The sequence below is a fragment of the Euleptes europaea genome, chromosome 13, assembly GCF_029931775.1.
Source record: "Euleptes europaea isolate rEulEur1 chromosome 13, rEulEur1.hap1, whole genome shotgun sequence".
In the NCBI taxonomy this organism is placed as follows: Eukaryota; Metazoa; Chordata; class Lepidosauria; order Squamata; family Sphaerodactylidae; genus Euleptes; species Euleptes europaea.
Genome location: NC_079324.1, coordinates 51,111,673 through 51,124,008, shown reverse-complemented (window position 1 = coordinate 51,124,008; position 12,336 = coordinate 51,111,673). Strand labels below are relative to the sequence as shown.

Sequence of the window (12,336 nt, the reverse complement as noted above, 5' to 3'; positions counted from 1 at the left end):
ATCATTACCAAGAACAGAGTTACTATAAAGGCAAACACCTTAATGAACATGGCCTAAAATCTGGAAATATTGTTGTGACCCTGCTTCACTCTGTTATGGTTTTCAGCCACCCCACCCCCCAAAAAGCGGGATTGCTTTTAGGCTTTCCTAAAAAGAAGTGGAATGACATCCCATGAGACGGAGAGCACCAGTCACATACCAGTTTTGCTAGGCTATACCACTGAAGCAAGCAGTGTCTGACCACTTTAGCGATTCCCAGTTTCATGCGACAGTAGCATCTCCAGAGCAACAACGGGGTTGTTCACCGTGTTCTAGAGCAACTCTTTAGATCACAGGCACAACTCACATGCACTCAGGGCAGGCAGTTACCTTTATTGCTTCCGGTATATCGCTGACGGCTCCTGGGTCCAAGCGAACCAGACGGGTGACTTCCATTACAATTACTTCTGTGTTTTTAAATCTAGGAGCAATCAGAAGTGTAAATACATTGCTAAACATTAAATTGTCACTTCTCCCTACTTTGTAGAGGGAATATACTGGGAGCCAGCTGAGCTCTTGTGATGATCCTATAATCCCAGGGGCTTGCCTTAGACCTAACTGGCAGCTGCATGGGTATGGGAGGTAACAGTGGGCACAAACCATGCCGGTTACCCTTTCCTGTACCACCAGCCCTGGCACCAGCCCTGGCAATGCCACCAGAATACACATGAAGCTGCCTTATACTGAATCAGACCCTTGGTCTATCAAAGTCAGTACTGTCTACTCAGACCGGCAGTGGCTCTCCAGGGTCTCAGGCAGAGGACTTTCACATCACCTACTTGCCTAGTCCCTTTAACTGGAGATGCCAGGGATTGAACCTGGGTCCTTCTGCACCAGCCCTGGCAAAGCCACCAGAATACACATGAAGCTGCCTTATATTGAATCAGACCCTTGGTCCATCAAAGTCAGTATTGTCTACTCTGACTGGCAGAGGCTCTCCAGGGTCTCAGGCAGAGGTCTTTCACATCACCTACTAGCCTAATCCCTTTAACTGGAGATGCTGGGGATTGAACCTGGTACCTTCAGCATGCTAAGCAGATGCTCTACCGCTGAGCCACAGCCCCTCCCCTAATGTGAGAATGTGAGGGAATCATTTTGGTTGTCTGTCGTTTTGGTTGTTTGTGTAGACAACCAGCTCTGAGAACCTCAAATATACTGCCTTGAGTTCCATGAGGGTGGAAAATGAGGGTGCAAATGTAAATTATAACAATTAAGTACCAATTTGCATTTACCTGGTAGGCAGCTGGATAGCCAGATAAGGAGAAATGCTCCATGCCAGGTCCACATTATCTTTCCACTGTTTCTCAGTTAGGCTGATGTACTTGGACCTCCAGTTTGCGACACTGTTCTCTCCGGTCTGATCCAACTCTAACTCAGGGGAAGAGAGTGGGTTGTACCACGTGATGAGACGTTCAACCTCAGTAGCCTTGAAAGCGAGGAAAGGAAACATGCTTTGGCAAACCAAAATTTAATGCACTATACATTGTCACCTCATCCAAAAAACCCAAATCCCGCTCACGTTTTGCTTAGTTGTGCCGGAACAAAAGCATGTAAGATATCCAAGAGATTGCTTACCAGGAAAGATAAAAGCAAAGTTCTCCTTTTCATGTAGTACTTGTGTAGCTGGGTACCTCTATTAGTCTTCTTAGACATGCCTTAAAGACACAGAAAGCCACACAAAATGTTAAAGCTTGTTTTATAATATTGTCTGCAGGCAGATTAATCACTGGTTTTACAGTTAACAGGAATTGGGTAAGAAATTTCCAGCACTAGGGACCACATTATGAGGCAGTGGGTTGCTACACACAAAATAGTTGCCTGTTAACTGACATTTCTACATTGTTTCAGCTCTGCAATAGCACTTCTTCTAGAACTGTTATTCTCCAGCCTAAAAATATTACAAAATTTGACATTTTAAACATGGTTTTAGGAACCAGAGGAGGGTAAAAGGTGAAGGTAGTTGCCTGTGCAAGCACCGGATCATTACTGACACATGGGGTGACGTCACATCCTGACGTTTACTAGGCAGACTATGCCTTCTATTAACTCCCTGGCATTTGGAACAATGAAATGGCAGCATTCCACACACAAGGAGCCCCGGGTCACGTGACTTTCAGTCACCTGAGTACTTAGTCAAGAAAAGCACATGCCTGTGAGCAACCTGTCCCCTGGGATGCTGCTGCCATCTCAGCATTCCATATTGCCAGAGAATACTGGTCTCTGTGCAGGAAGGCCTTCATTGATGTCATCAAGACTGCAACAGGATCTAAATTTCAGAACAGACTCAGAAACAAATAAAAGTGTACTAACTAAACAGAAAAAAAACACCTTTAAGCCTTCCTGTTTTGTCTTCGAAATATCCACATGATGCAAATTCTCCCTCTCTCTCTCTCTCTCTCTCTAGTACCAAGCCTCAAATTTGACCATGATATGGGGGGAAACAGTCAGCTTTATAAAATCATAAAGAAACCCCTTTTAATGGGACAGACCTGATTTCTTGGAGATAGTTGACATGCCACTGGACAAAGGGTATGTGTTTATCCATCCTTGTGTAGCTTGCTGCCGAGAGCCCACAGTGATGTCCAAGTTGCTTCGTGTGTCTTGATTGTCTTACAGACACAAAAAGCGTTTCGTCACTGAACCAAAACCCACGTAAAAGGAGGGGGGAAGAGTCATCCATTACCCATTTAAGACTCACCAGGAGGCACAAGCTGGCTGGCTGTTAAATATTTCTTGTCGGAAAACATTGCAGTCCAAAACTTGATTAGTATGATGATATCTTCGCGTAGCCTTTTCTCACCTTGGGTTGGGCACTTGGGGGCAGAGCTGAAAAACACAGCCACAAGATAATGTCCATGAAGCACTTTGAACACTAAGGCCATTTATGCAGGGTCAATTTTGATGCTCACTCAAAGCTGTATTTTTAAAATCCAACCTTTAAAATGCCTATTCACGATCCCAATGCAAAAGGAGAAATTCCGCCCACCCACCCCCACTAGCCTGCTCATTCGTTCCTGTTTGCATAGCCATTAGCAACCGCCGTGTGCATAGCTAACGCGTGGATGTAATTTTGCATGGTTCCTTGAGGGATTCTTCGCGGTTGGGATGGAGCAAACACAAAAGGTCGCATTAAAGGGGCTCTTAAGAAATGAGAAGCAGGTATGAGCTGGCTTCGCAGTCACTTCCTGAATGACGGTTCAGTGTGAAAAACTAAAAAAAATATGCAGGGCAATTTAGCCTGGAACGTGCTGCTAATTACCAAGCATAAATGGCCTAAAAGTACCACCCCACCACCACCAGAAATTACAGAGCATGTGATGAAAAAGTGAAAGGAAATCTTAGTTTTAAACAGAAAGCAGCTTTTCAAGTTGTTTCATACTTTTGGAAATATCAGCTTGCAGAAATAATTAAATAGGTTTTCTATACCACAGAGATAAGAGCCTTTAGAAATCTATTATGCATAGTGTTAATGTGCTGGGTTTTAATAGGAATGCATTCTTTTTTCATTTTTGGGATGAGGAGGGGGAGGGGAGAATAGTAATACCTGAAGTAGTCAAAGGCAGTAGAATAGATCTTTTCTCGCAAGACATTGCGAATAGTTGCATTTGGAACCACGTCAGCATGCAGCAGAGACAGCCCCAGGGTGAGCAGCCTTAAAATAATACATGAAACGGACACAAAATTAATTCATAATCGTGATGCGTACAGAGCCCTCCGCATGAGTATGGACCTGTGCAAAGGGAATGCACTTCCTAACAGCCTTCTGATATACCTTTTTGGCTCTCATTTAGTGGCACTACACATAGGGTTGCCAACTCTGGGTTGGAAAACAGCTGGAGATTTTGGGGGTGGAGTCTGAGGAGAGCAGGGTTTGGAGAGGGAAGGGACTTCAATGCCATAGAGTCCAATTGCCAAAGCAGCCGTTTTCTCCAGGGGAACCAATTTCTATAGTCTTGAGATCAGTTGTAATAGTGGGAGATCTTCAACTACCAGCTGGAGGTTGGCAACCCTAACAGATAACATTATTAAACTAGCCTTTACCATGCCTACTTTGGCACCACCTTGAGTTCAAACAATCCTCCCCCATCCAGTTGTTATTTCCTTTGATTGGGGAGGGGGGACATAGAGGCAGCACTTTGGAGCACCAATGCAATGTCAGGAAAAGGTACAGAGGAAAAGAGCTTCCCCAATCCCAATCTGCCAATTGCCAAGGGAATAAGCCCTGCAGGCCCATTATGGTTTGACCCAAAGGAAAATAATCTAATCTCTGGCCTTTCCATCTTCGAGATTCTACCCTCACACGCGCACAGACACACAGACAATGAAAGCTGCTTACTTGAAACGTGGGCCAATAGCTGCCACGTGTCGGTTCATACTGCCCTTTGAGCCACCAATGTTCAGAGAAAGGGACCGCTGTAGTAAGCTAGAGAAGATTTCCACCTGGTCAGAGCTGCAGTACTTTGCAATTTCAAACCGTTGCACCAAGAACTGAGTAAATGAAATGGGAATGTGAGAATGGTGACTGTGCTCTATGCATATAGAACTTTCTACCATGCAGAGACCACTATAGTAAAGCCAAGCTTTAAAAGCCTCCAGAGTGCAAATTCTCAGCATTCTACTCCCTATCAGCAAGGCCCAAGCGTTCCCTCTCTAGGCCTGGAATAGACTTGTAACACCATCACCACCTATAGCCCTATCCCATAAACACAATCTGATGGCAAAGAAAAAGTCAATTTTATTTCTGGGGGCGAAAAAAATCTATAACTCGATAATATCACATTAGCGGTCTTGCAGCTTTAGCCAAGCCCCCAGTCACCAGGGAAGTCTACCCACCCTTTTGTCCCTGCCTCCCCCAATTTTTGAACAATCGGCTACATCATTCAATTCCATCTCTACTCTAAGAATCAATAAGAAACAGTTCCAAAGAAGAGCACTTGCCTCTATCCAGATGTAATGCGGTGTGACCTCCGGAGGGCAAGGTTTGGGTTGACTCTCTTCCGAAGCTGCTAACGGATCTGCTTCCTTCACCTCAGCGGAGAACAGGCCAAATTTCTGCTCCACGGTCATTTGCCAAGCCCCGGCCATTTCTCGCATGAACTGAGAAAACAAAGGCTTGTTTTATTTCCTGCACGCAGACCTCACTCTAACAGCCAGGTGACCTGTAAACAATCAAGTTAAAAGAAGTTTGAAATGTGACCCTAGGCATTTGAATCCAAGCCTGTGTTTACAACCTTATTCTGCATTTGGAATGGTTTTAGATCATTTCGTTTGGTAAGGCTTGTTTTCCTGAAGCATCACAGTTCTCTTTCGAGCAAAATTAGGCCAAATTACCTATTCATAGAATCATAGAGTTGGAAGGGACCACCAGAGTCATCTAGTCCAACCCCCTGCACAATGCAGGAAACCCACAACCAACTCCCCCCAACACCCCCAGTGACCCCCACTCCATGTCCAGAAGATGGTCAAGATGCCCTTCCTTTCATCATCTGCCCAAGATCATAGAATCAGCATTGCCAACAGACGGCCATCCAACCTCTTCTTAAAAACTGCCAGAGAAGGAGCGCTCACCAGACACTATTCTTGCTAAATAAAATGATTGGCATTTATGGCCACTACAGAAAAAGAAAAAAAATATGATAAAATAAAAGGGCAATTTGTCTACCAACGTTTGGCACCTGCCAAATATATGGAAAATGACATGAAAATACAGTTTATAGGAGGGGCCGTGGCAGATGTTATGTATTCAGAAACCCCAGGTTCAGTCACTGGTATCTCCCGTTAAAGCAGGGGTCTCGAATGCGGTGCCCGTGGGCACTATTGTGCCCACCAACACCTTTCCTGGTGCTTGCTGAGTGTTTTAGAAAGCAGGCGGGACCTTTGCCCAACACGACTTCTCATTAGCCGTTGGAGCTGCTTCAACAGCAGTTTGTACCACAGCTCAAGGAGCTTCACTGTGTGACTGAAGGTAAGCTGTGTGTATTCAAGAAAATATTTTTTAACATGTTCATTTTAAAAGATATCCTATTAAACAGAGCTTCTGCCTGCAAAGTTACTATTAGACTTACGCTTGAGATTACTCCCTGACATTTTGTGGTTGGCTCTGCCCCAGCCATGCTGCGGTTGTGTCAACCACCCTGAGTCAGAATTCCAAAGGTATCCTCAGGCTCAAAAAGATCAGGGACCCCTGAGGTTAAAGGATCTCGGGCAACAATGTTTTTCTGCCCGAGACTCAGGACAGCTACTGCCAATAAGAATGGAAAACTCTGGGCTAAATGGACCTGTGGACTGACTTGGTATGAGGCTGTTTCGTAGGTAAACAGGTAGTGGAATATACACAGCAGGTCTTTCAGCTCATTATATCTCTTCAATTAAAAACACAGGCTGAATCCTTCTGAGTGCCACTGGTAACACAGAAAGAGGTGAAATAAAAAGGGTTTTATAGCACAGAGCTCTTGAAAGAGACATAATGCAGTGTGATTGGGCCTAGTGAGACTTACACTCAGCAAATGAACAGATTTTTCTAATGCATCATCAACTCTCGCTGTAAGATTTTACTTCTAGAGTGTGCCTTCAGAAAAAAAAAAAGCTAAGCGATTTCATTTCCCCTACCGGCACTTCTATTCCGTTCTTAGCAGCTAGCAGCCATTCCCAGCAAGCGATCGCCGTTTCCATACCATGTTCAGTAAACATTCGCAGAGGTCCCCAGCAGAGGTGATGCAAGAGTTGAGGGTCACAATCTAAAGCACATATATTCATAGAGATATGGTTTTTTAAAACTATATGCACTATTAGATAAATTTCATTTATTATATTGTAAACTGTCACAAGTACTCTAGTAGGACTGAAACGTAGACTGCAAGCTTTTAGCACAATTATATAATTATAAGCCATTCTGAGCCAAGTTTCTGAAGATAAGCAAATAACAAACACTATAAACAAATGAAGAACATGTGCTACGTGAAGAACACATGAACACATGAAGCTGCCTTATACTGAATCAGACTCTTGGACCATCAAAGTCAGTATTGTCTACTCAGACCGGCAGCGGCTCTCCAGGGTCTCAGGCAGAGGTCTTTCACATCACCTACTTGCCTAGTCCCTTTAACTGGAGATGCCTGGGATTGAACCTGGGACCTTCTGCATGCCAAGCAGATTCTCTACCACTGAGCCACGGCCCCTCCCCAGAAGTACAGTATTACTATTTTAAAAATTGTAGTGTAACTTCTAAAAGGTAAAGGTCCCCTATGCAAGCACCGGGTCATTCCTGACCCATGGGGTGATGCCACATCCCAACGTTAACTAGGCAGACTTTGTTTAGGGGGTGGTTTGCCAGCGCCTTCCCCAGTCATCTTCCCTTTATTCCCAGCAAGCTGGGTACTCATTTTACCGACCTCGGAAGGATGGAAGGCTGAGTCAACCTTGAGCCGGGTACCTGAAACCAACTTCTAAGGGGATCACAATTTTCCTTTCAGATGTCCCCACTCTCCAACAATCCCAACTTAGAACCCATTTATACTGATGTAGTGGCCACAGTGTCAGAATAGGGTGTGGAAAACCCAAATTCAGATCCCCATTCTGCCACGAAAGCATGCTGGGCAACCTTGAGCCAGTCGCACACTCACAGTCTCCCCTCCCCGGTTTATTTTATTTATTTCTTATTTCAACTTACTATCCCGCTCTCCCCGGGATAAGATAAAATGTAGGGGGGGGGTGATGTTGTAAGCCACTCGATGCCCTCATTGGACAGAGAAGTGAAGAATAAATGACATGAATAAACAAATAAAGGCAACTCTTCTGTTACCTTTACTGCATATTAACAAAGCGGTCAGCTTAAACATGGCCTGAGTGTAGAGTTCCGGCTGGCCTGGTTCCAGGGCATCGTTGAGCTGCTTGATCATTAGCTTATTGAGATTCGCCGCACGGTCTGTGGCACTGGAGTACTGAATCATCCCAGCTACCTGTAAGACACGGTCTCTTGATTAATAGTGACCACAAAAGTGGTATGAACAACCAAAGGTTTCCTTGTTGATCACACAACTATTTTAAATCATTCAGTTGCTAGTAAGACCCTTTTCACAGCCTAACCTGGGCAGCCTTTTGCCCAGTGCACCTTTTCAATGTTAACAGGACACCGGTTTGTTTTTATTTAGCACACTGTGGGGCAAGGAAATCACAGCCTTGCTGTCTTCTCTCTTCCCATCCACCCTTTTAAAAAAGGTCTGGCAGACTCCAGGCCGGAGAGCCTATCAGCACAGCCTCCACTGGAGGAGAGCTTCAGCAGTCTAGTGTGTGGCCTTGGAAACATTAGGAAATGCGAGTTCTAATCCTGCTCTTGATGGGTAGGGCTATCGCCTCAGAGCCACTGCGCTGGGTGGCAAGAGCGTTGGTCACAGAAAAGGGATATGCAAGTCCTAATTCCTGCTCAGCTGTAAAGTTCACTGGATAAACATTTACATACATAAAGAAAATGTAAAACCAACCTGTAAAAAGATATGCAAAATGCTCTGGGAGGCTATGCCCCCATGTTTCTGGATGAGCACAAAAACATTTTACTTTGGTTGGAAAAATACCATGCTTTATCCTTGAGGGAAGCTGCACAGACTGCATGCAACACATGAAATGTGCACACTGTTTAAATGAACAAAATGTATCCTGTGTGTGTTGAAAGGCCCTGAAACGGATGTCATTAGGCTTTTCTAAATGACTAAGACAAAAAAATATATAACTGCTATATATCTGGGATAAACAATTTTAACTAAAAATGTACCAGAGTGGAATAGGTCAAGTTAACCAATCGCTTAGTCACACCCTAAAACTTGAAAGAAGCATCACACGCATCCTAGAATAGTTCTATCAGATGCTGCTTACTGGATGTTACTGCTGGTAAATATAGGTGGTATAATACTTGAATTCCTGTTTAAAAATAACACACAGCTAGAAAGGGCGGCTCAATTCCTTTGTGAACCCTGTGAAACTCTGTTGCACTTACTTCTCCAGCATAGCGGTTTCGCAAGTTCAGAGAAGCCATGAAATTGGAGTAGTCCTTCTTCACACAGGTAGGCCTTTCGGTTAACTGGGTTGCCTACAAAAATCAATGATTACTATTTCATTATTGATCTTAGGATCCCATTGGACCCTGGGATATTATACAAGTGATCCTGTGTTCTTCCCGTCTCCCTTGGCGCCCCCTCCACATCAGGGCAATACAACTCTAATGAGACACTATGTTTCGGTTATGTAAAATGATCACACATCGGCCAAGCAAATAGCCACAGTGAGCTCTGGCCATTCCATCAACAGACAAGTATCTTCATACTTACCCCCAAGGTGGTGTTCTGTCTGTTATAACCGGCGAAGTGGAGAATACTTTCTGTGGCCATAGCCAGCCCTGTGTGTTGTGACAAGCCAGATACCCAGTTTTGGTGTTTGTTCAAATACTCCTGAAAGGGAAAGCAGGGAGAGCTGTTTTAAAGGAAGCAGATTTTGAATACTCTACATTGCAGAGCGCTCTACAGATTTAGCTATAGTTATGCCATCTTCCTTCCCCCCAGTGGTGAGATGTTCCAAGGATGTCATGGCAAGGCTATCTTTTCATTGGTTTTTTATGCATGGCTGTTTCACTCGCCGTCACCCCTCGGACAACTTCAGGTCTTTGTGTTGATTATGAACGCTGTTTCTGACTGTCAGAGGTCGCCTCGCTCTCCCCCTGCGTTCCCCCCGTGTTTTGCCCGTGTTTTCAAATTCAAGATAAACCAGGCGTCTGAAAACGTGGGCAAAACACGGGGAAACACAGGGGGGAAATGAAGCGACCTCTGACGGTCGGAAACGCATGAATAATCAACAGAAAGACCCAAAGTTGTCAGAGGGGTGATGGCGAGTGAAACGGCCATGCATAAAAGACCACTGACAACATGCTAGAGAGTTATAGCATCTTTTCAATATATGCTTTAAACAGGCACACCTACAAAGACAGAAAATTAGGGTGGGTGGGTGTAATAAGTGTTTTCCAATCCATTTTGAAACAAACAGGCATGTCACAGGCAGCCCAGCAAGGCTATGCACCAAACGAGGCAAGACTTTACAGGGTTTAAGCTACTGTTTGGTCCCAAGGTGTCCAAATGAGGGCTCCTGAACAGACTGTATGGATTAAAAAGAAAAGCTCATGGCATGCATGTTTGTTGTGAGCACAGAAGTGTCCTTCTACACCGGGAAAGCACGGACTTCTTACCTCCTCTGGCAACCACTACCAGAGACTAGAAGAGCCTAGCTGGGCTAACCCACTGGCAGAATATAACAGCACTCGAAGGACAACCCTAAGCAGAGTTATACACTTCTAAGACCAGTTAATCCAATGGATTTATGCGGATATAACTCTGAGCAGGACTGCACCATCAGTCTCTGTTCAGAATGGAGAGTGAAAAGTTAAAAAAAAAATCAGTATTGTTGCAGGGAAGAAGGCAGAACTAAGGAACAAATATGTGACGCAAAACTGCAAGTGCCTGAGGGTGGGAGCACCAAGGAATGCTGCAGGATGCAGGCAAATCTGCAGCAATTGCAGCGTGGAAGCAGAGACCAGTTGGGTAAGAATACTGCAGTAGAAGGTACCTCTGGGCATCCTAGAAGCAGAAATGGAAAGAATGCAATGGAACCCAGCTCAGAAAAAGGTTGCAGCTCCCAGCCAGATTAATCTTCTGGGTCTGTACCTTACAGTAATGAAGACTTCCCTTCCTTGCCACACAACATTACTTTCCAAATAAGGTACCATATTACTCACTAGGAGTGTTCAAAAGCAGAAGCGAAAACAAATGAACATCATCGTGTCATTTGGATCGACCTGTTTTAAAAAGCTGTAACTGGATTTGGCATTGTTTTTATTTTTCTATAGAGTTAATTTTGACTTCCCCTCCATTATGTTTGGTTTCAACTTTTATTTTGCTTTTAATACCCCTGCCACGGATATGCATTCTGTTGTTAGGACCTATTAGTTGAAGCAAAAGCAAGTGAATCTAGGTATGCATTCTTAAGCAGCAGCAACCACCTGAGAGGACGTCTCGGGAAAAAGAAACCATGTAACTAAGAGAGGTTACCTGCAAGTGAGATTTTGTGACTGAAGGAGCCCACTTCATGGCTTCCTGCAGGATCATTCCACAGCGTGCAGCAAAATCCTTGACTATGCTCTAGAAAAGAGGACAACAGACAGTCAATGACACAAACTACCCTTGGGCAACAACTACCAGAATCTCCGCTCGCTTCTTTCTTGGGAGGCTGCTATAATGGCCAAAGTGGGTACAGTCTAGCACCCATTGCCTCCTGTCAGCTGCAAAGAATGGTTTCATTGGCAGGTTCTCCGAGCTCCCAGGGATGCTTTTTTTGGATTTCCACCTTCTACCGTAGGCTTAAAAAGGTAACAGTCCCCTGCGCAAGCACCGGGTCATTCCTGACCTAAGGAGTGACATCACATCCCGACGTTTCCTAGCCAGACTTTGTTTATGAGGTGGTTTGCCAGTGGCTTCCCCAGTCATCTTCCCTTTACCCCCAGCAAGCTGGGGACTCATTTTACTGACCTCGGAAGGATGGAAGGCTGAGTCAACCTTGAGCCAGCTACCTGAAACCGACTTCCGTTGGGATCTAACTCAGGTCATGACCAAAGCTTGGACTGCAGTACTGCAGCTTACCACTCTGCGCCATGGGGCTCTTACTGTAGGCTTACTACGGGGGAAATGGCAGTGCTCGGGCTACGCCCCTCCTTCGCCTGCGTCCCCAGCTCGTGCCCCTTCTAAGCCAGTCGGTCCCTGAGCATCTGCAACAACTACCATAAACCTAACATTATTAAAGGACACCATTCCTCTCCTATATTTAAAAGTTGCCTGGAATTAAAAGCTCTCAGCTGCTGCATTATGTGACTGTGAAACTAGGAAAACGTTTTTCAAGTATTAAAAAATGATGACAGACCTCAAAAACATAGGCACCACTCCAGAGACGACGAAGCCCTGGAGCAACAACATACATCCAAAGAATAACAGGATAAGATCACATATTTTAATGTTCTGGATGCACTTACCTCTCTAGCTTCATATGTGTCAGGTACAGTGATTCTGTACGGAGCATCTGGAATGTCATAGTATGGTTGGTCTTTATGAATGTCCTGAAACAGAAAATGGACTTTTTAACAAGTATCATGAGCTGAATTCAGGTGTAATGCTAAATTATAGTTTCCCATTATGAGAATGAGCCTTGACGTCATCGGGCTTACATACCCCCTCCCTGCACCCTTCACATCTTAAAAATTAATTATTT

General features: G+C 44.6%; 1 protein-coding gene across 2 annotated transcripts in view; it reads right to left on the bottom strand.

Moving 5' to 3' along the window:
- The window catches only part of PI4KA (phosphatidylinositol 4-kinase alpha), a 98,098-nt gene that overhangs the window by 28,196 nt on the left and 57,566 nt on the right, over positions 1–12,336 (bottom strand). For both annotated transcript variants that reach the window (XM_056859776.1, XM_056859777.1), the window contains exons 27-40: positions 12,101–12,184; positions 11,127–11,216; positions 9,360–9,479; positions 9,029–9,121; positions 7,841–7,997; positions 6,649–6,776; positions 4,978–5,136; positions 4,376–4,527; positions 3,584–3,691; positions 2,738–2,865; positions 2,529–2,648; positions 1,615–1,694; positions 1,272–1,465; positions 370–460 (exon numbers count right to left, since the gene is read on the bottom strand). In XM_056859776.1, the coding sequence (XP_056715754.1) occupies positions 370–460; positions 1,272–1,465; positions 1,615–1,694; positions 2,529–2,648; positions 2,738–2,865; positions 3,584–3,691; positions 4,376–4,527; positions 4,978–5,136; positions 6,649–6,776; positions 7,841–7,997; positions 9,029–9,121; positions 9,360–9,479; positions 11,127–11,216; positions 12,101–12,184 (1,704 nt within the window). The remainder of the gene's footprint in view (positions 1–369; positions 461–1,271; positions 1,466–1,614; positions 1,695–2,528; positions 2,649–2,737; positions 2,866–3,583; positions 3,692–4,375; positions 4,528–4,977; positions 5,137–6,648; positions 6,777–7,840; positions 7,998–9,028; positions 9,122–9,359; positions 9,480–11,126; positions 11,217–12,100; positions 12,185–12,336) is intronic.